General features: G+C 38.6%; 1 protein-coding gene across 18 annotated transcripts in view; it reads right to left on the bottom strand.

Annotated features, from left to right (window-relative positions):
* The window catches only part of SYNE1 (spectrin repeat containing nuclear envelope protein 1), a 540,309-nt gene that overhangs the window by 62,591 nt on the left and 455,130 nt on the right, over positions 1-22,588 (bottom strand). For 16 of the 18 annotated variants that reach the window (XM_023728949.1, XM_004368822.3, XM_023728947.1 and 13 more), the window contains 5 exons: positions 22,230-22,464; positions 19,619-19,813; positions 15,131-15,256; positions 10,493-10,648; positions 2,708-2,866 (listed from right to left, as the gene is read on the bottom strand). In XM_023728949.1, the coding sequence (XP_023584717.1) occupies positions 2,708-2,866; positions 10,493-10,648; positions 15,131-15,256; positions 19,619-19,813; positions 22,230-22,464 (871 nt within the window). Of the gene's footprint in view, positions 1-2,707; positions 2,867-7,630; positions 9,872-10,492; positions 10,649-15,130; positions 15,257-15,466; positions 16,168-19,618; positions 19,814-22,229; positions 22,465-22,588 lie in introns of those variants that run through there. The other 2 variants (XM_023729031.1, XM_023729039.1) reach the window with 2 other exon arrangements.

Raw genomic sequence — 22,588 nt, 5'->3', positions numbered from 1 at the left:
ATGCATCTTGATTGCATGTTTGATCAATTTCAGACTGCTGAAGACGGTAAAAATCTTCAAGTTCTTCATCTGTGGCATTAGTCGTTGGTGTGTAAATTTGAATACTAGTCATTTTAACCGGTCTTCCTTGTAGGCATGTAGATATTATCCTTTCACTGACAACATTGTTCTTCATAATAGATCCTGAAAAATTCTTTTTGACAATTAATGTGACACTGCTTCTCTTCAAGCTGTCATTCTTGGCGTAGTAGACCGTATGATCGTCTGATTCAAAATGGCCAAAACAGTACATTTCAGCTCACTAATGCCTAGGATATTGATCTTTAAGCATTCCATTTCATTTTTGACAACTTCCAGTTTTCCTAGATTCATACTTTTTGCATTCCCTGTTTCAATCACTAATAGATGTTTGCAGCTGTTCCTTCTCATTTTCATTCACGCAATATCAGCAAATGAAGGTCCCAAAAGCTTCGCTATATCCATGTCATTAAGATCAACTCCACTTTGAGGATGCATCACTTTTCTAGTCGGATTTTGAGTGTCTTCCAACCTGAGGGGCTCATCTTCCTGCACTATATCCGACAGTGTTCCACTGCTGTCCATAAGGTTTTCACTGGCCAATTTTTTCAGAAGTAGACCACCAGGCCCTTCTTAGTCTGAAAGCTCCTCTGAAACCTATCCACCATTGGTGACCCTGCTGGTATTTGAAATACTAGTGACATAGCTTCCAGCATCACAACAACACACAAGCCACCACAGTATGACAAACTGACAGATGAGTGGTGGGAACATGTACATAGATGTTTTTAAAGGGACTGGGGGTTGCTTTCTGTTTACTTAAAATGGGCATTAAAAAAACAGTTACTGTATACATATATACAAAAGACAAAACTTGAAGATTTTAAAGCCTGAAATTATGTCTTTTTTCCTTTGTTAATTTCTAATTTCATGCATTGTGGTCAGTAAAAATACTTCTTATGATTTCAATTTTTAAAAATTTATTGAGGTTTGCTTTGTGACCTCACATGTGGTGTACTCAGAGAATGATGCATGTGCACTGGAGAAGTGTATACTGTGCTGTTGTTGGGTGGAATGTTCTATATATGTCTGTTAGGGCTATGTGGTATATCAAGTCATTCAGGTCTTCTGCTTCCTTATCGATGTTCTTTCTAGATGTTCTGTCCAAGTTATATCTTATTGCTCTAATCACCAACTTAATGTTATATTTAGAATCAATCCTCATACAAGTGGTTGCCAAGAGGCTTACAAGATCAGTATGTATGTATGTATATATATATATCTCCATCATACTTTTGTCCACCTATATATTTGTATATTAAATACACAAATGCTTATTCATAGAAGCTGCAATTTTTAGACAAAACCTATAATGTTATTAATATCATATGTTGGCTTTGGAGATTTTATTTTTCTCTTTATATGTGTGCATGGATAACTTTTTCTAATAGTCACTTATGTTTCTTTTCAGAGTGACTGAAACTGGCATTCATTCATTCAATAAATTATCACTGAGTACTTATCAGAAGTTAGGCAGTGCTCTGGGCAGTGGAGATACAGCAATGAACAAATTTGACAGTCTCTGTTTGCTGCAAGCTTACCATTCGGTGGAGCTTCCATTGTAGACAGACAAAAAACAATAAATAAGAAAAATACATTGTACAACAGATGAGTATATGTGCTATAGTGCAATACAAACAAATTAAAATGATTAATTGTTCAACAGTAATGTGCAAACAACACTGTAATAATTAAAACCATTTTTAAATGCTCTTATAGTTGATCAGCCCTGCATACAGATGTGAAAAATGTTCTGAATTCATATGAATATATAAAATAATTAAACAATATATACATAACTTAAAAGTAATAGGAAGTCAAAATTCTGAGAAGAGTCCTCATTGCTATCGCTGTGTATATGTTGCATAGAGAGAATGTCAATTTAAATTACTCTAAGAATTATTTCTTTTGCTTCCTCTATAGTGGTTTTAAGGAGCCCTGGTGGCATAATGGTTAAGTGCTTTGCTGCTAACCTGAAAGGCTGTAGGTTCAAACCCACCCAGTGGCTCTGTGGGAGAAAGATATGGCAATTTGCTCCCAAAAATTGTTGTTGTTAGGTGCTGTTGAGTAGATTTTGACTCATAGCAACCCCATGTGAAAGAGTGGAACTGTCCCATAGAGTTTTCTAGGCTGTAATCTTTACAGGAGCAGATTTCCAGGTCTTTCTCCTATGGAGGTGCTGGGTGGGTTCTAACCTACAACCTTTGAGGTTAGCAGCAGAGCACTTAACCGTTGTGCCACCAGGGCTCCTTCCCATAAAGATTATAGCCTAGAAAACCCTATGGGGCAGTTCTACTCTGTCACATGGGGTCACTATGAGTTGAAATTGACTCGATGGCACCCAACACCAACATAGTGGTTTTCCCTCTTTAAACAAAAAATAAAACAAACAAAAAACCCTAATACACATAAACCATTCCTATTGAGCAGGTAGCTAAAGCCCCAAGGCACTTTATTTATCAACAGATAATTTGTTTCACCACAAACTGAAAATATTCTGTATACTTTATACGCAAAGCAGGCCTTTCCATGTAAGTTTATTATTTTAAAGTAATTGTAAGGCTAAATTCTGTATCTGTTAGAAATATGTGTAAGCAACTGAAAACACAAGTAGTCAGGAATCCCATACCTTCTTGAGCTTCTCTATCATTTCTTCAATGAGAATTTCTCCATTTTGAGAAACTTTGCTTTCCATTTGAGTAAGCCATTCACAAATCTCCTTGTTCTTTTCACTGAAGACTGCCCATTCATTCAGTTTCTCACTTACTTGCTGACGCCTTAAAGAGAGCTAAAAGTTTAAATGGGAGAAAATGCAAAAGGATAGTCAGATAGGAAGTCACAGCCTGAGAAAATATCAAATAAACTATGTTACCCAAAAAACCAAACAAATCCATTGCCGTCAAGTCAATCCCAACTATAGTGACCCTACAGGACAGAGTAGAACTGCCCTACAGGACAGAGTAGAACTGCCCTATCGGTTTCCAAGGAGCAGCTGGTGGATCCGAACTGCCAACCTTTTTGGTTAGCAGCCAAGCTCTTAACCACTGTGCCACAAGGGCTCCATATAAACTATGTTGGTTGTACTGAAATGAGCAACAGTTGTGCATCTCTTTAGACCACTGATTCCTGTGGAATAGTCGTAGGAACACTGTCTCTGGCAAGATTTCACAAAAAGAATTTACTATTAAATACAAACGGGAAACACTGACACTGTACTTCTCTCCTGAAGATTCACAAAGCACATTAACTTATCGAAGGTCTGCTTTACACAACAATTGGTTTAGCTTAGATAAGATACATGATCAATGAATATATTTTTACTTAAAAAGAAGGAAGGAAGGAATAGGGAAGGAAGGAAAGAAGGAGAGAAGGGAACAGAAGGAAGAAAAAGGAAAGAAAAAGGAAGAAAGGAAATGGGAAAGGAAGAAGAAAAGGAAGGCAGGCAAGAATGAAGGGAAGAAGGAAGAAAGGAAGGGAAAAGGAAGAATGAATTGAGCTTCGGGTATCTAGAGAGAGAGGAGCAGAAGGACACAGCGGACAGAGGCCTGAAGTGGAAGACATAATTACTGTGGCCCAGCTCTAGTGCTAACAATTTTAAGTACGATCGTTATTTCTCTTTCTGTTTTCTTTCTTTAAATTTTTTTGTTTACTTTTCTTTTTTTGGTACATAACTGTTTTGTTGAGACATAATTCACATACTGTACAATTCACCTCTTTAAATTGTACAATTCAGTAATTTTTAGGATATTCACAGAGTTGTGCAACCATCACTACAATCAATTCTGGAACATTTTCCTCACTGAAAAGCAAAAACAAAACCCTGTACCTATCAGCAGTCATTCCTCTTCCTTCCACCACCCCTCCAAGCCCTAGAGACCCACTAATCTATTTTCTGACTCTGTAGATTTGCCTGTTCTGGACAGATATAGCACATCAACGGAATCATACAATATGTGGCCTTTTATGTCTGGCTTCTTTCACTTAGTACAATGTTTTCAAGGTTCATTCATGTCATAATGTGTCAGTACTTCATTTTTATTACTGAATAATATTCCTTTGTATGGCTATACCTACCTTTTGTTTACCGATTTGTCTGTTGATAAATAGGTTGTTTCCACTTTTTGGCTATTATAAATAATGCTGTTATGAACATTCATGTACATGTTTTTGAGTGGACATATGTTTTCATTTCTCTTGGGTATATACCTAGGAATGGAATTGCTGGGTCCTATGGTAACTCTGTTTAACCTTAGGATCAAATGCCAAGCTGTTTTCCAAAGCAGCTGCACCATTGTATATCCCTACCGGCAGCGCATGAGGGTTCCAATTTCTCCACATCCTCGCCAATGCTTTTATTGTCTGTCTTTTTGATTTCAGTCCTCTTAGTGGGTGTGAAGTGGCATCTCATTGTGGTTTTGATGTGCATTTCTCTAATGACGAATGGTATTGAGGATCCTTTCATATGCTTATTGTCCATTTGTATATCTTCTTTGGAGAAATGTCTATTCAAATCCTATGTCCATTTTTAAAATTGAGATATTTCTCTTTTTATTATTGAGTTGTAAGAATTCTTTACACATTATAGACACAATGGGCTTATTTTCTTATGTCTAGTTCTAGCATGATTTCCAGAATTCTAAAATTCTCTGACTTAATAATACTCTTGTTATTGCAATGCTGGTTGAGATACTGAGGACTATTTCTAGTTGAGCTGAACAATATGTTCTTAGCAAAATATAATGTGATTTGAGCAGCAAAAAGAATTTCCCTTTCTGCAGATGTTCTCCCACACATGTACTGATAATGCTAGAATTCCATCCTTCATTCCGTTGCATTAAACACCTCCTTCTGTCAAGTTTTTTTCCTCCTTAACATCTCGTTGAAAAAACAGTACAGTAGACACCCATATATACATCCCCAGAGTCTACAATTGTTAATATTTTGCTACATTTTGCTTTAATACCTATATATTCGTTTTTCCATCAATTCATCTTACTTTTGATGCACTTCAAACAAATTTCCTTTTTAAAATAGAAATGAAAACATTTCTGAGGTGCTAAATACTTCTTAGTTAGCAATTCTGCCATGGCTGGCTCTGTTAATGATTAGGTAGATAATACTCGAGGTCCCACACAACCCCAAATGTCTATGATTCCACATCTAAAAACAAACAAAAAGTTGGGAATTAGTCTATGAGCCCAGGATACCTATCCCAGGGACCCCATTACCTACCATAGCTTTTGAAATGCCATTATTAGAAATTCATTTTTTTTAGTTAATTATGCTGTTTTAAAATACACATTTTTCTGGGCTGGGTGACACTTTATGAATCCATTTTGTGTTTCCCCATTAGTATGATTTCACTTTACCATTTAGGTTTCTTTGAGGCAGAATAATACACAACAGTAAAAGGACAGTGAAGTCATTGGGCTGGGTGCTGATGGAATGGAAAAGGCTAAGAAAACCCAGGTGAAGAGTTTAGAAGACAAATTTCACCACTTTAAGCTATACTGAGGACAGTGCTGAATGTGAGTGCAACCTTTCTAGCACCGCTTTCCTGTCTAATTCTGAGAGCAGAGTATGTTTTGATCTTCTGCTGGAACTCTAAGATTTTAAATTTACTGGTACATACAATTCTGTCCCTTTCATTCACAGGGCTTCAGAGTTAGAAGTCTGGCCAGTAGTAAAATTCTGGCTCAACTGACATCCAAGCTGCAATAACATTTCCATAATTGGGATGACCCAAAGTAGCTGCTTTCCAAGAAAACGTTAGAAACCCCTGCTCTTCAAATTTAAGATCAACAGGTCTTGCTGTGAGTAGCTCTTCCCCTAGTCTTCCCTAAGCCATGAATGGATTCTAGGCCATGGCCATGGACCATGAATGGCTTCTAGGGGTTTTCTCAACAATATCTACAGGGAAGATGACCACATAATAGAAAAATATCGTCTATTACTTTGAGAGATAGGTATTATTGTCCCCATGCCACAAATAAGGAAAATGAAAGTTAGGCGGATTGAGGCATTTGTTCATAGTCAGTATGAGATAGGACCAGCAAAGCTTAAGTCTTTGATACAAGGTTGTAATGTAACATTATGTTCAAATATACTCAGGCAGCTGAGATTCAAAAAGAGGCCCCATCGTTTACTAATGGTGTGACCAGGGTAAGTTAGTCATCTAAGTCTCACTTTATTCATTCCTAAGTCAATCATTTGTTTGTTCCAAAAGTCATTAACAAACGTTTATTGTTGGCAGTCAACAAGTGTCCACCATCTGCCAAGTGCTGTGGTATGTGCTGAAATATACCAAAACCCCAAACCAAACCCATTGCCATTGAGTCGATTCTGACTTGTAGCAACCCTGTAGGTTGAAGTAGAACTGCCCCATAGGGTTTCCCAGGAGCAGCTGGTGGATTTGAACTGCCGACCTTTTGGTTAGCAGCTAAGCTCTTAACCACTGTGCCACGAGCTGAAATATAGTAGAATGATAATAGAATATAAACAAAATAATACTAATAATTTAAGAAAGTGACTGGTACATACTGAAGACTTAACCAAAGCTGGTCATTACTACACTACTATGAATAAAAATAGTTGTTGTCGAGTCACTTCCAGCTCCTCGTGACCCCACACGTGTCAGAGTAGAACTGTGTGCTCCATAGGGTTTTTAATGGATGATTTTCCTGAAGTAGATCACCAGGACTTTCTTCCAAGGTGCTTCCGGGTGGACTTGAACTTCCAACCTATTGGTTGGCAACTGAATGCGTTAACCGTTTGCCCCACCCAGGGACTCCCCTACTACCACTACCACTATTACTACTACTATTATTACTACTACTATTACTACACTACAACATTACTACTACACTATTGTTACATCACTATGGAGCACCACTGGGTTCTCTATTATTTTTCTCCTTGGCACTCATGTATTCAGTATTTCATTAATCAGCTTGAATATATATCCCTTGCGTATATCACACTCTATGAAAGCACTGCTTTTATCTAATTACTATGGAGCTGTAGCAGAAAGAAGAAATCGGTAGGCTATAAGATTGGGCACAAACTGGGAGCTTTTTAAGCAAAAGCTTTCAAAAAGGTGTCGGTTCATAATGGGACAGCATTTTCCTTCCGGTTGGTGAATCTAATATTTAGGCTGTATGATAAATGAACATTACCAGCTCTTTCTTTGTGTTCCACTGAAACCTCCATTTTTTTTTTTTTTACCAGGTTACCACACAAATACTTTCTATCAAGTGTTCAAGCACATTGCATCTCCAACAGCTGACAAATGTTAGCTAAAACCACAGACTATGAGGCAGCTGAACAGGAAATATACCCTTTTCTACTTCAAATATTTTGAAAAAACACCAAGCAATTACAATGTTAATATATTTATATTTCAACCAGACCTACACGCATATCTACAGATCAAAACAGGAATAAAAGCAGGTGCAAGCCGTGACCGTACATAGGGACAACACACCATTTTGTGAGACAATTTGAAAACAGGGTATTTTTTATACGTTAACTCTACTCAGCAATGCTTACTTACAGCACGTCTTCCTCATTCTCCTCTGCAGTCCCAACGACTCCTGACTTCTCAGCTAATTCAGTTGGAATATGAAAGGACTCTGTGCTCTTTAACAGAGGCATATGCCATTTTTAACTAAAGTTTTTGACTTTTAAAATGAGACACAGACCCAAGCTCATTTCCTTTTGTGGTTTCAAACTTGATAGAAGTTTGCCGGAAACAACTAACGCAAGAACTAGTAACTCATCTGCATTCCTCCTTAGAACTATATCCTGGCACCTTAAGTATGAACACTAGTGACTAAACTCTCTCTTGTTTAAATAATAATTTTATTTAGATAGAAGCAACGTGAGATAAGTACGCTTTACCTTTATGCCGTTAGAAGCTTCAATACATAGTTTCTAGAAGCACTAGATGTTCACCCTGCTTCCTCTTTTTTACTTAAGTCCCACTCCACTCACAGGTGTAAAATATCTCTTCACAGCATATCATATGATCAACATCAGCTTTCAAAATGTATTTTCAAATAGACCATTGATGAGCTATATCCAAGCCTGGTGAGCAGTTTTATAACATATGAACTTTCAATTTAACCATTAACAATAAGAGCTCCACAACCAGTTTTCCTAAACCAAGAAGTATTGCATCATTAGAATCTTACTAACCTCCAAGCTGTTCAGAAATCTTGTCACTATTTTACATTTAGAGGGCACTAAGTATAATGACATAAAACAAGTGCCCTCAAGTCTTGTCTTAATTATTAGTAATACATAACAAACGCTTAGCTGTTCTAGGCACCAGAGATACAAAGAGATGGTCTTTGCCCTCAAGGAATTTGTAGCCTTGGCATCAGGTCACAAATATGGGGGAAAAAAAAAAAAAGAAGGAATAATACAATGCCACATGATGGCATTGACGAAAAAGGAAATGGGAATTTGGAGGACTGGGACAATACTGAAGATGTGCGTCTTGAAAATGGCATGACGGGGGGTTGCATGATATGAAAGAAGAAAATGGTTTAGAAAATCTAAAGGAAAAAGGTAGTCAGTCCAGGCTGGAAGAGTGGCTTGACCAAGGTCTTGGGGTAGATCAACTGATAGTAGGTTTGGGAAGGAAACAGGGAACAACATCTAAAGTGTGATCTCTCTGAAGATAACAAGGATTGTGAGGACGGTGCAGGACTGGGCAGTGTTTTGTTCTGTTGTACACAGGGTCACCATGAGTTGGAACCAACTCGATGGCACCTAACAACAACATCTCTCTGAAGGTCTTCACCTATGTCATCCTCTTGGCCTAGGAAGCCTTCTCACGCCTGCCACCAATATCTGCCTTTCTTTGAGTAAGAGCAAGTAAACTGAGGCACTTGACTAAAGTAAAATGGCTACTTTAGAGTTTGGGGCCCTACTCCATCTTGCCTTTCTTTTAATATATATAAACTGTTTCACGGGAGCTATCAAGACCCTTCCTGAAACAACGTCTCAGTAAGAAGACCTTGATGCTAACTCTTATGTAGGTCTGGTAGGCAACTCCTGATGAGAAAAATGTCACTTGAGCAAGCTGTTTCTAAGAGAGAAATATCCTGTAACCTTCCCCTCCCAGCCCTACTTCCAGTAATCTGCCTTGTAGTAATCTAAGTTTATCATGTCCAATAAAATAGTATAGCTCAAGTCTTTTGTTTTCACCCTTTAAAAGGTCTCTGCAGCTTTGCCATTTTGGAAGTGCTTGTTCTCTCTGTAAAATTAGACGTTTTCTGCAGCCTGGCCTGTTATCAAACCTACAATAAATCTTGCTTTACTTTAACAGAATAAGCATTTATTACTCTTAGACAACTTTAACTCAAAACCCAATCTGGGATCTTCTTTAAGTTATTGTGCACATAGAAGGTATTTAATAAATGAAAAGAGTATGACAAAAATGCCGTACACCCGTGAATTACTAAGAAACACCTATGGTAAGTCGACAGCAACCATGAATGTTTCACTTGCAAAAGCCACCTCCACAGTATTAGCTAAAATGGAAAATAGAACAACGGTTTTTCACACGCGTAAAATATGGTAGAGACCATCAATATCCACCCAGGAAAAACCACACCTATGACCCACAGTACTGTATTTTTTCTTTAAAACCTTATACTAGTTAATGAAAGGGAGAGCAAGACAATCCAGTTTAGCTGCATCTAAAAACAATGTTAAAATATAGTTGTGTTAGGAGCACTTTTCACAATAGCCAAAAAGTGGAAACCACCCAGATGTCCATCAACTGATGAATGATAAAATATGGTATATTCACACAACGGATATTACTTATCCATAAAAAGAAATCAAGTACCTATACATGCTATAACCTGGATGAACCTTGAAAACATGCTGAGTGAAAGAAGCTAGAACAAAAGGTCACATATTGTATGATTCCATTTATATGAAGTATCCAGAATAGGTAAGTCCATAGAGACAAAAAGCAGATCGGGTGGCTTCCAGGGACTGGGGGGAGAAGGGAATAAGGAGTGACTGCTTCATGGGTAGAGGGCTTCCTTTTGGGGTGATGAAAATGTTTTGGAATTAGGTAGAAGTAGGAGTTGTACAACAATGTGTATGTACAAAATGCCACTGAACCTTACACATTAAAATGGTTAATTTTATGTTATGTGAATTCACCTAACAATTAAAAATGTTTTAATTAAAAATTAATATAGATATGTCTTAATTTGAAATATTTATATATATTTGTCTTACTCTGAACCATTCTCGTAATTACCACAGGATTCTTCCTCTGTGCTATGAGTTCCAGGATGGGTCCAAATGTGGGTTAAGCCATTTGAGATTCTAAATCATCTCCCAGTTTTCCATCTTTATGAATGAATGCTGAGTCTAGAACTTGCCTTACCTGATGGCAGAGTTCTTCCCACTGCCGTTGCAGAAGCTCCATGCGCTCATTAAGGATGGAGATGTCCCCTGTGCTGATGTAGGCAGACAGGGTGTCCCTCAGCAGTGTCAGCTGCGTCAAGTCTTCTGTCCAGCCTCCAACGACATTCTCTAGTTCCTAGATTAAAAAAAAAAAAAATGTTGAATACCCATGGACATCTATCTTTAAGAATTTCTGAAGTGTGTCTGGAATTCCCTTTTGACACAATTTCCTTTCCATTCCACTCGATTCGACATCAAGTTTGGGATTTACTTTATTTTCTTCCTACATCACTTGATAAACTACCAGGTTGCTTGCAGACTCTTTCTATTATCTAGTTACCATTTCATGTATTTTCTTTCATAGTCTTTCTTACATTAAAGTTTCATTTCTGCATTTCTCTCCTTTATGTTAAACTGACTACATAAGTTTTAAACCATCCTTTCTTTTTGTCACCAGTTACTGACCATGCTAATGAAATATTTTAGAAAACAAACTCCTAGATTTGACTTTCATCTTCAAACACCATAAACTGCTACATTCTGTGAGATGAAGTTATAATTTAATAGCTGAGAAGACCTGTTGTTGTTATTACTCAATTTAAAATAATAGATTAGATACATTTTATGCAGGAGTAGAGATTTATTCAAGATAATGGAAAATGATATATATACACACATATATATTTATATATATATGTGCGTGTATATACACATATATGTGGAGCCCTGGTGGTACAGTGGTAAAGAGCTTGGCTGCTAATCAAAAGGTTGGCAGTTCCAATCCACCAGCCGCTTCTTGGAAACCCTATGGAGCAGTTCTACTCTGTCCTATAGGGTTGCTATGAGTGAGAATCAATTCAATGGCAACTTTTTTTTTTTTTTTAATATATACACATATATCTGGAGCCCTGGTGGCACAGTGGTAAAGAGCTTGATTTCTAACCAAAAGGATGGCAGTTTGAATCCGCCAGCCTCTTCTTGGAAACCCTATGGGGCAGTTCTACTCTGTACCACAGGGTCACTATGAGTCAGAATTGACTCGTCGGCAATGGATTTTTTTACATATACATAGATAAATACGTATGTATATGGACATAATGTCTATAATATATTTCCTATGCTTTTTGGGAATGATTTGAAGGGAAAAAATCAATGTAACCATATTTGAATGCACTGACACTATTTTTTGCAATGCTTTGACACATGACCAGTTTTCCAATTTCTGTAACTCTTGCTCTCTGCCAGCTGTTGGTGTTTTTCGATTGCAGCTAATTTCGTATATGAATAGAGTATGTCACATGGCTTTTTCCTCTCTCTTTTTGTCTCCTCACACAGAGGACAAGTTTCCAAAGGCAAACGTAATTAACAGTGCTGTCTGAGGCTAACTTCCCAGGCAATTTAGGCAAACGAGGTTTTAGCCTGAATTTTCCAAGTAATTGTTTTGCTGCTAAGGTTGGTTTAGGGCAGAGCAGTAGACAGCTAGACAGAAATGCATCCATTTAATCTACAAACTCAATAGCAGGGTGTGTTTGTAACCATCATGTATTTTGGGAAATGAGGTCGCATGGTAACAGTATTTGGCTGGAAAACCACACTACTCAGGTGAAATAAATATGCAGAAGTTTTGTTTATATTCTTGGGCCTATTAAATGGTCATATCAATGCAAAGGTCTTCCTCCTTTTGCACCAGTGTCTAGCCCCGAACACAGACATCGGATTTGGTGCATAGATTAAAAAAGAAACAAATAATAGCACCAGAAACCGACTATTTCAGACTCAAGGTATAGCCATGGAATTCAGGCATCCCTGATATTTACTAACTTTGAAAAGCTATTAAACTTCTAGAGGACTCAGTTTCCTCTTCAGTAAAAGGACTAATACAGAATCTCCTTATGAGATAATACAGGTAAAATGTCTGGCACACACTCAAAAAAACCAAACCAGCTGCTGTTGAGTTGACTGTGGCTCACGGCCACCCCAGGTATGTCGGAGTAGAACTGTGCTCCATATGGTTTGAAATGGCTGATTTTTTGGAAGTAGATCACCAGGCCTTTCTTCCAAGGTGTTTCTGGGTGGACTCAAATCTCCAACCTTTTGGTTAGCAATTAAGCACGTTAACCATTTGCACACCCAGGGTCTCCTGACGGGCACACAGGAGGAGTCTAATAAATCCCCACTTCCTTCTATCAGAAGTTCTCTTTAACAATTTGTTATAAATGTGCAATCACAGGTTTAATTTAATCTCTGCATACTTTTGAATGCACCACCTCAAGATATTGTTTCACAACTTACCATCCATGATGTAAAGCATAAAAGAAAAACCCACTGGCATGGAGTTGAGTCCGACTCATAGTGACCCTATAGGACAGAGCAGAACCGTCCCATAGGGTTTCCAAGGCTCTAATCTTTAGGGAAACAGACTGCCACATCTTCCTCCCCCCAGAGCCGATCTTTCACTTAGCAGCCGAATGCTTAACCGCTACGCCACCAGGTCTCCTAGATTTAAAGTATACTACCTATTATTTTTTCTGAAATTTTCTTCTTTCAAGTTTCAAAGTGTATCCTTGAATTTTAATATTGAAGCAAACATTCTTATAACCACACTTTACATAATTTCTAGACTTCTTTAAAAAATAATCTTTTATACATGCTTACGACTTCTTAGCCAGAGTGAAGAAGAGGACTTCTGGTTAAAATGGTTTTTGGAGTTCTAAACAGAATTTTCTTGAGTGGCAATTTTCAAATGACTGGGGCTACAAGGACATATAAAATTTGAGAAAAGCATTTTGTAAAGGTAGGTTTGATATGATCTTGTGCATGGTTCAGCAGAGAACAGCTGCTTGGGCATACCACCTGGCTAACAGGTACAAAAGAGAATGACTCCTCCAGCCACTAAATCACATCAGTCTCGGTGAGCAAATAATGCAGGGAGTAGTCTCCATTAGCTATGGTCTTCATCCAAGTGCAAATTCAGGTGTTGATCATAATCTTTAAGTGTTTAGGGCCCTGGGTAACTTAAGGATTGTTCGTCTCTGTTTTCACTGAGATCAGTCATGTATAGTCCTGCTTTCCTGGAAAGGGTCTGGAAGGCAGGGTGTGTTTCTCCAAGAGCCACCATCTGTGGACTATCCAGGCTGCTGATCTCACTCTTCTCTCTGTAAACCAGATTCTTGTGCTGGAAGGCTCTCCATTGTGAATGCCTTATAGAGACTGCTTTTAGTGCTCTTGACCCAGCTTTTAAATACATTTTAACGCGTGCTTTAAATTTTCATTTGCTTCTACTGCATAATCCATAAACTAGTCTACCTTTTCAACAGCTCCAATAAATCAACATTAGTTTCACCAAAGAGTTGTCTGACCTGATGTAATATGCCAGAAACTTGTTTCTACATGTAGACAACCACAGGTATTTGACTTGGTTGAAAGCAAACAATACCAGAATGATGTTTGCCTGTGTTTTATTGACTATGCAAAGGCAATCAACTGTGTGGATCATAACAAATTATGGATAACATTGCGAAAAATGGGAATTCCAGAACATGTAATTGTGCTTATGCAGAACCTGTACGTACAGCAAGAAGCAGTTTTTCTAACAGACAAGGGGATATTGCTTGGTTTAAAATCAGGAAAGATGTGCATCAGGGTGGTATCCTTTCACCATACTTATTCAATCTGTATGCTAAACAAATAATCTGAGAAACTGGACTATATGAAGAAGAACGGGGCATTAGGATTAGAGGAAGACTCATTAACAACCTTCAGTATGCAGCTGACACAACCTTGCTTGCTGAAAGGTAAGGGGACTTAAAGCATTTACTGATGAGATCAAAGACCACAGCCTTCAGTATGGATTACACCTCAACATAAAGAAAAGAAAAATCCTCACAAATGGACCAATAAGTAACATCATGATAAACGGAGAAAATACGAAAGTTCTCAAAGATTTCATTTTACTTGGATCCATAATCAATGCCGATGGAAGCAGCAGTCAAAAAATTAAACGACACGTTGCATTGGGCAAACTTGCTGCAAAAGACCTCTTGAAAGGTGTTAAAAAGCAAAGATGTCACCTTGAGGACTAAAGTGCCCCTGACCCAAGCCATGGTATTTTCAACTGCCTCATATGCATGCAAAAGCTGAACAATTAATAAGGAAGACCAGAAGAAGAAGAACTGATGCATTTGAATTATGATGTTGGCAAAGAATATTGAATATACCATGGACTGCAAGAATGAAAAAATTTATCTTGGAAGAAGTACAGCTAGTATGCTCCTTAGAAGCAAGGATGGTGAGACTTCGTCTCACATACTTTGGACATGTTATCAGGAGGGATCAGTCCCTGGAGAAGAATATCATGCTTGATAAAGTAGAAGGTCAGCGAAAAAAAGGAAGAACCTCAATGAGACGGATTGACATAGTGCCTGCAACAATGGGCTCAAATATAGCAACAACTGTGATGATCACACAGCACTGGGCAATGTTTCATTCTGTTGTACATGGGGTCACTATGAATCAGAATTGACTCGAGGACACCTAGCAACGGCAATACTTTCAAAGGCATTATTACAGCAGAGGCACAAATGTGTGTGACGATCAAAAGCTCAACACAATCACTTACCTTGCAACGCATTTGCTCTGAATGTAGTTCTTCATGATGATCTGGTAAAGGCTGGGAAAGCTTCTTTTTGAAACTTCTCAGTTTCTCCAGAGAATCAGCTATTCCTTTTTCACATTTTTCCCAGTCCTACAATGGGAGAAGAAAGAAATTTCATGATTTTTTTTTCGGTAGGAATTTGGAAGAAAACAACCAACCAACCACTGGTCCTAATCCCCAGAGAAAGAATTAAAGTCACTCTGATGAATAGTATCAGGGTGTGTCCACACCCATTGCCATGTTGGGGAGCATGACGTGGTGACCAGAGGTGCTGAATTGAAAACGGAATCTGTTACTTACTAGCTTTGTGGTGTTCAGCAATTATCCTCTAAATTTCAGTTTCCCCTATGAAAATGGAAAGAATACAAACTCTCTACAATTGTTGGAGAATTAAAGGAGATAATGATATCAAGGCATGGAATACAATGCCCAGGACATTATAGGTATTATAGATAATAATAAAAAAAAAAAAGACATCTGAATCTGTCTGCAGAGCTGGGAGTACAATTACGGTACTCTGCCTCTTTCCTAACCCCACCTATAACTGCACCAATATCAATACTACCCCAAATACATAACATCAAAACCAAACCCATTGCTGATGAGTTGATTCCAACTCATAGCGACCCTATAGGACAGAGCAGAACTGCCCCACTGGCTGGTGGATTCGAACTGCCAACTTTTTGGTTAGCAGCCAAGTTCTCTACCCAATGCATAGTCAGGGATAAAAAAGAGGATATGGAATCTCCTTCAGGATGAAAATAAGTATGGGTAAGAGAAGTGCCATAGACTATAAAACTAATACAACTCTGACTCTCATTCCACATATAAATAGTATGAGCTGGAAATATTTGCCTTGTTACAGAAGTAGAAACACACAATTACAAAAGTTCTGACATTTGACTGGCGGCTCGCTTACTTTGGACTTGGCATCAGGAAAGATCAATCCCTAGAAAATGTTTGGAAAAGTAGAAGGTTAAAAAATGAGGGAAACCCTCAACGAGATGAATTGACACAACAGCCGTAATAATCGACTGAAACATACCAACAATCACGATGATGGCAAGTGACTGGGCAACGTTTTTTTCCTGGTATGCATAAGGTCACTATAAGCTGGAGCTGACCCAAAGGCAACTAACAACAAGAACATCTTGATAGTGGTGAGACATATGCAACAAACGGTTAAATGTATCATCTATAAAAAAACCATACAAATCAGTAAGCGGAAGGAGAGAGAGAATGCACAATTTAAGAGATATATATCTATTATGCCAAGTAGTAGTAAGTACTCCCAAGAAGAATATAGCAGGGTAAGTGGTTGAGAGTGACAGCGCTGTGGAATATTATGCAGAATGTGGAAGAGCTCTATGTACCGACAAAATAAAATGGCTAGAATATATTGTGTGGTTATGTTTTGGAATGTGACACACCAAACTGGTTACATACCAAACCGGTAGCAATGGTTCCACCTCTGGAGAAGAGAGTAGGATTAGGGTGATGTAGGGGGAATTTCGGTTTCAATTATTACCTGAATTTTTTTTTTTTTAATCAGACATATGCATTCTTTTTGCAATTAAAAGAAAAGGAAAAAAGTTAAATGAACCTTAATGGAGACTTGATTTGTTATAACACCCTCTCTACAAATTAACTCACATTTGCTGTCTTGGTGCCAACTGAAACTGGATTCAACAAAACAAGTGTTCCTCATTTTGTCCAATAACCCCCATTCCTGTCCTCCATCTCACCAATGATTCTCCTTTCCAGTGGCCATTCCCCCAAACCCTAAATTACTCAGCTCCAAAGAAAGACAACTGGAATCATTTTTAACAGTTATCATAAAGTCAAATAACGTTGCATTTTCCTTTACAACGTCTCTTTCATCACTACCAGTCTTTTCTTATCTGGAGTTTTTCTATCTACTCTTCTTACTCCTTATTTTTGGCATCCCAAGCCATAGGTGTGATTACAATTGTCTTCTGTAAAAACTGTTGACTAACATGCTTCCCTACTCAAAATGCCTCGTTTTCTATCTAAACTAAGAGTTTGACTCAAGATTTTCATTTCTCTTTCAAATTCCTTCAGGAAACTTCCTGGAGTGCAGAACTATGCTCCCTCTTCCCACTTACCAGGAGAAAAATCCTTCGTCTATTTTGGGTAGATTTGTTCCAACTCTCCCTATTAAAACATTTCTGTTTCCTAGCTACATTTAGAGCTCAACAATGCTAAGCGTAGTGAGGGCAGGCAAAAAATCCTCTTTCTGCTTAAACTTAACAATATTCTCAATTAAATCATCAAATACTCTGAAGTCTATCAACATTCTGTCAATAAATATTCATTGATCTAAAAGAAAAAGAGATGGAGTTCACTTCCAATTTTTCCTAAGAAAATTAAGAGATGATAGTAAAGCAGATGAACATGCAGGACATAGAATTATATTGACTGTATTTTTGGCACATTTACTCAGACATTAAGAGTTAAAACTAAGTAAGTGTAAGAGCTGTGGTAGAAAGATACACTAAAATGATGCTGTATACACATTGAACTTTAGCTTCATAAATTCCTTCTTAGGCAAATAGGATCTAGTGTATGGTCCTAAATTAAATAAAATCAACTTTAACAACAGAACAATAGGGATTTCCCCTTCCAAAGATTAGATTCTGAAGCTATAACTGTTTTCACTGTATGAATTATAAGGAAATAATTTCATGTTGTGGATGGCAAACATCTATCAAAGTAGATGTTTTACACGCCAACAAACAGACTGACATGAAAAGCAAACACAATGACTCAGCCATTACGCCCCATTAAGTTTTGGGAATATGTCCAAGAATCACATCACAGAAAAAGAAAAAAAAAAAATGATCAACATGTTCTCTACAGAATGAGTTACAATGTCTTTAATCCTTTCCTGAAGGGAAAAAAAATTAGTGATATTGTATTACTGATAAATTGTGCTGTGTGCAAATAGAAGTTCTTTACAAACGTTAAGTGGTATTTTTGATTGATTGTTTTCTACACAGAACATAATATACTATCAAATAAAATTCAATAGAGTAAACTCAATGGGTATGCCTACGTAAGCCTTCAAAAAAGCAAAATCTGTTCCATTTTAAGTTTATTTATAACTTTTGATCCAAAATAGTGACAAGCCAACTTTAAATTCCTTAGATAATCTCATTAAAGTGTTGTTAATTATCAATATATACATAAAGCTTTAGTTTGTAGTTTGGTTTGCTTTAAAAAATGATAACAATAACATCAACAAAGATAATTACAGCCATTTACTGAGTGCTCAATATATGCTAGGTACTGTGCCACACGATTTACCTTCATTATTTCATTGAATTCTCCCATGGCCATATGAAGCAGGCGTAATTATACCCATTCTACAGATGAAGAAACTGAGGCTTAGATAGATTGAGTAACACAGTTACTTGCTTTACTGGGCTTGTCACTTAGTTGTTACTTGGCTGCTAACCAAAAGGTTGGCAGTTCGAATCCATCAGCTGCTCCTCAGAAACCATATGGGACAGTTCTGCCCTGTCCTATAGGGTTGCTATGAGCTGGAATTGACTTGACAGCAACCGGTTTATTTATTTATTTATTTTTTCAGTTTACTTTTTATTAGGAGCCCTGGTGGTGCAGTGGTTAAGACCTTGGCTGCTAACCAAAAGGTCAGCAGTTTAAACCACCAGCCACTCTTTGGAAACCCTATGGGGCAGTTCTACTCTGTCCTATAGGGTGGCTATGAGTTGGAATCGATTCAATGGCAACAGGTTTTTGGTTTTACTCTTTATTAGTTACTTATTTATGTATTTAATTACATGTGAAATTGGAGAGCGAGAGAGAAAAGCAAATTGTGGGAGGTCTGGATAAACCTACATTTCCCTAAATTTGTTGAGTGATCAGTACGCAATCTGTATCCAACTAAAGGCTTAATACACCTACTGGAGATTTTCTCTCATTGTAACTTGTTTGGATATCTAAGATCAAATCGGGAGTGTCTTCTTGGATAGGTTTTCCCCTGCTGTAAAACGAGAGATCTCAATCTTGAAAACCACTTTAGAGACTTAGACTAGGGAGTGGACTCTATTCTTTGAATTCTTGTCTGGATTTATAAAGTCATCACACAGCTCTAGGGTGAGTACTGTCCATTAATCAGAATTCATAGATTGGATGGTCTTGCTAGACTTAATACTACTCTGTAGGGAGACTTTCCTGGAAGACAAAAATGCTGAGAATTGGGAAACTCTTTCAGTTCATGCAAGACAGAACAAAGTCTTAAGACACAGAGGATGGAAATACTTAATTTAAGGATCTTTGCAGTATTTGAATCATTATTTGAATGACAATGGGAGAGAGCATCATAACTAACAAAAGAGCTTTTTAAACAGCCATCCAGGACTAAGGACAAGGTCCTGCCTTGTGTCTAGAGGAAACAGCTGAACTTACTTTCAACAAGAAGTCCAGCTGTTTCTTCTGCTCCTCCAGGCGCATGCTGGCTGACTTCCATTTCTCCTGGATTTCCGTGAGCTCAGCCTGCAAGGCGGCCTCGGCCCCACTGTCCGCTGAGAGCAGGAGCTGCTTGCCAGCCTCCACGGTCAGAATGTAGCTTCCTTGTTGCCGCAGGAACACTTTTTCTTTGAACTGAAAGGAACCAGAACTTTTTACTTTCTCATTCTCTTCTTCACCATTTCCCTGTTATAAGTATTTTTAAACCATCCTAAATTTAGCATAAGGAGCCCTGGTGGCACAATAGTTAAGCGCTCAGCTGCTAACTGAAAGGTCGGCAGCTGGAACCTACCAGATTTGTGGGAGAAGACCTGGTGATCTGCTCCTGTAAAGATCACAGCCAAAAAATTCTATGGAGCTGTTCTGTTCTGTCACATGCGGTCATTATGAGTTGGAATAGACTTGATAGCAACAACAAATTTTAGCATACTGAGAGTCACAGATCGAACTGTGTCCCCCAAAAATATCTGTGAACTTGGCTAGGTCATGATTCCCAGTATTGTATGATTGTGTAATCTGATGTGATTGCCTTCTGTGTTGTAAACTCTATCGCTATGATGAGGTTATATGTGATCTCCTTATGTGTTGTAAACTCTGTCACTATGATGAGGTTATACTGATGACGTCTACAAGATTGGATAGTGTCTTAATCCAATCTCTTTTGAGATATAAAAGAGAGAAGCGAGCAGAGACACACGGGAACCTCACACCACCAAGAAAGCAGTGCCGGGAGCAGAGTGCGTCCTTTGGACCTGAGGTTCCTGTGCAGAGACGCTCCCAGACCAAAGGTAGATTGATGACAGGGACCTTCCTCCAGAGCCAACAGAGAAAACGTTCCCCCGGAGCTGATGCCCTGAATTTGGGTTTGTAGCCTACTGGACTGTGAGAGAATCAACTTCTCTTTGTTGAGGCCATCCACTGGAGGGACTTCTGTTAGGGCAGCACTAGATGACTAAGACACTGAGTATGCCCTCTTTCATCCAATAAGCATTTACTGAGCATGTATTTCGTGCATGAATGAAACAATGCATAAATGAATGAGAACACAACTGGGAGAGGCTTAGCTTCTTCCCACAGGTTAAATGTCATCACAATGCAATATAATAACTGCTTTAATAGACCTGTGCACAGGAAATCTGAGGGATCCCTAGCCTAGCAGTGGGTGGACAGAGAGGTAGAGAAGGATTCTTCAAAGTGATAAGGACTGGATGAGTCCTGAAAGACATAAGAACACAACCAGATTAAGAAGGACCTAGTGTGATGAGGGCCAGGAGTGGGAGACGGGACACCTTCTGCACAGAGATGAGCATGGACAGATTCACTCTATGCGAGAGACGATGATGCTTTCAAGAAATCAGATGTGGTTTTCAATGGCTGGAATATAAGATGTATGTAAGACCGTGGTAGAAGATGAGGCCAGCTGACACTTTGCACAAGAACTTGGTTTTTATAGGAAAAGTGATCGAGATTCATAAAAGTATATTAAGCAGGAAAGTGACATGTGTGGATTTAAGTTTTAATAAAAGAACTCAGCAATAGAGTAGAAAATGGAATGGAGGAAGAGTATACACTGGATACAGTAAAGACAGGTTAAGAACTTATTTTCTATTTAGGCGAGAAATCATGAGCACTGAACCTAAGGCAGTGACTGTGGGGATGAAGACATGGGGCAGATTAGATGTGCAGAGTGAGAGGGAAGGAAGAGTATAGCTTTAGAATGACTCTGGGGCTCCTGGATTGATAGACCAGATAGTTGGTGATGACATTTCCTTGGAATGGGACATAGGGAACAGAACCTGAACGGGAATTGTTGGTATAAAGACAACAGGCTCAGTTGGGACCCGCTGAGTGTACCGTGTCTACAATGCATGTGGAAATAAATCTAAAAGGAAGTTGGGTATATGGGTCAAACGCTAAAGAGATGGAGGTGACCGGAAAATACCAATTTGACCCTTCTCTGCTGGTAGGGGGTAGGGGAAGCCTTGTCTGTGGGTGAGGTCTCCCAAACAACTGAGGAGGGGTAGAAGAACAGTGACCTTTAAAGAAGGAGGAGTCCCTGAAGTATACTGGGAAGGACTGATCACAGTGCTAGGAGGTGTCTGTCGAAGATGTTGGAGTCCAAACTCCCAGTCTGGTGAAAGTAAGAGATTAGCTTGGAACGGACACAGCGCTCAAACGGGACTTTATCTTTTCTGGAATATGTATGTAAGTTACATGTTAAAATTGTTCATGAATGAAAATATACAGTCAATGTTAAGTTTTCCTTTCTTTGCCTTTGCCTTTCCATCCGAACAGGGATTCGATGAGCTACTGGGTGGCCTCAGTATGTGAGGTGAAGGGAGTCTTGGTGAGAAGCTGGGACGTAATCTAATTTCAGCATCAAATGTGGGCTTTGTACTGCAATCATTTTGTGTATTTCTGTTGACATTTGAGAACTCTGTTTGTTCTGATTCCAACGCCACTCCAGAATCTGTCTGAAGAACTGAGGCTAGCGTAAAGTGTGTAGCGGAAATGTAGAAGAGGTTTAAAAACAGCATGCTTTGCACCTTACCTGTACTTCATCAAAGAGGGTCCTCGCTTGTTGCAGTGGTACAGGGACACTTCCAAGACCACTCACAGGTAGATAGGACACTTCAACCAACCATTTGCGAAGCTTTTCTGCCATCTCCCGATAGCGCTGCCACTGGCGAATCTGACTATCGATGATGCCACGCCTCTGCTGGGCCCTGCGAATCACTCCCTGCCACTGATTACTGAGAAGCGTCAACTTCAGGTTGAACTCATCCCTGTTGAAGAGGTAATTACATGCTGAAAAGTGCCGCTTTTTGGATGCACTTATAATAACCAGCCAGTGTGTACACACTCAGTGACCCTGAGAGGTGACTGAGGGCAGCAGGTTTCAAATATCCT

Source organism: Trichechus manatus, unplaced genomic scaffold (assembly GCF_000243295.1).
Source record: "Trichechus manatus latirostris isolate Lorelei unplaced genomic scaffold, TriManLat1.0 scaffold00002, whole genome shotgun sequence".
Lineage (NCBI taxonomy): Eukaryota > Metazoa > Chordata > Mammalia > Sirenia > Trichechidae > Trichechus > Trichechus manatus.
The sequence above is the reverse complement of the archived record's forward strand: the minus strand, read 5'-3'. Positions and strand labels throughout refer to the sequence as shown.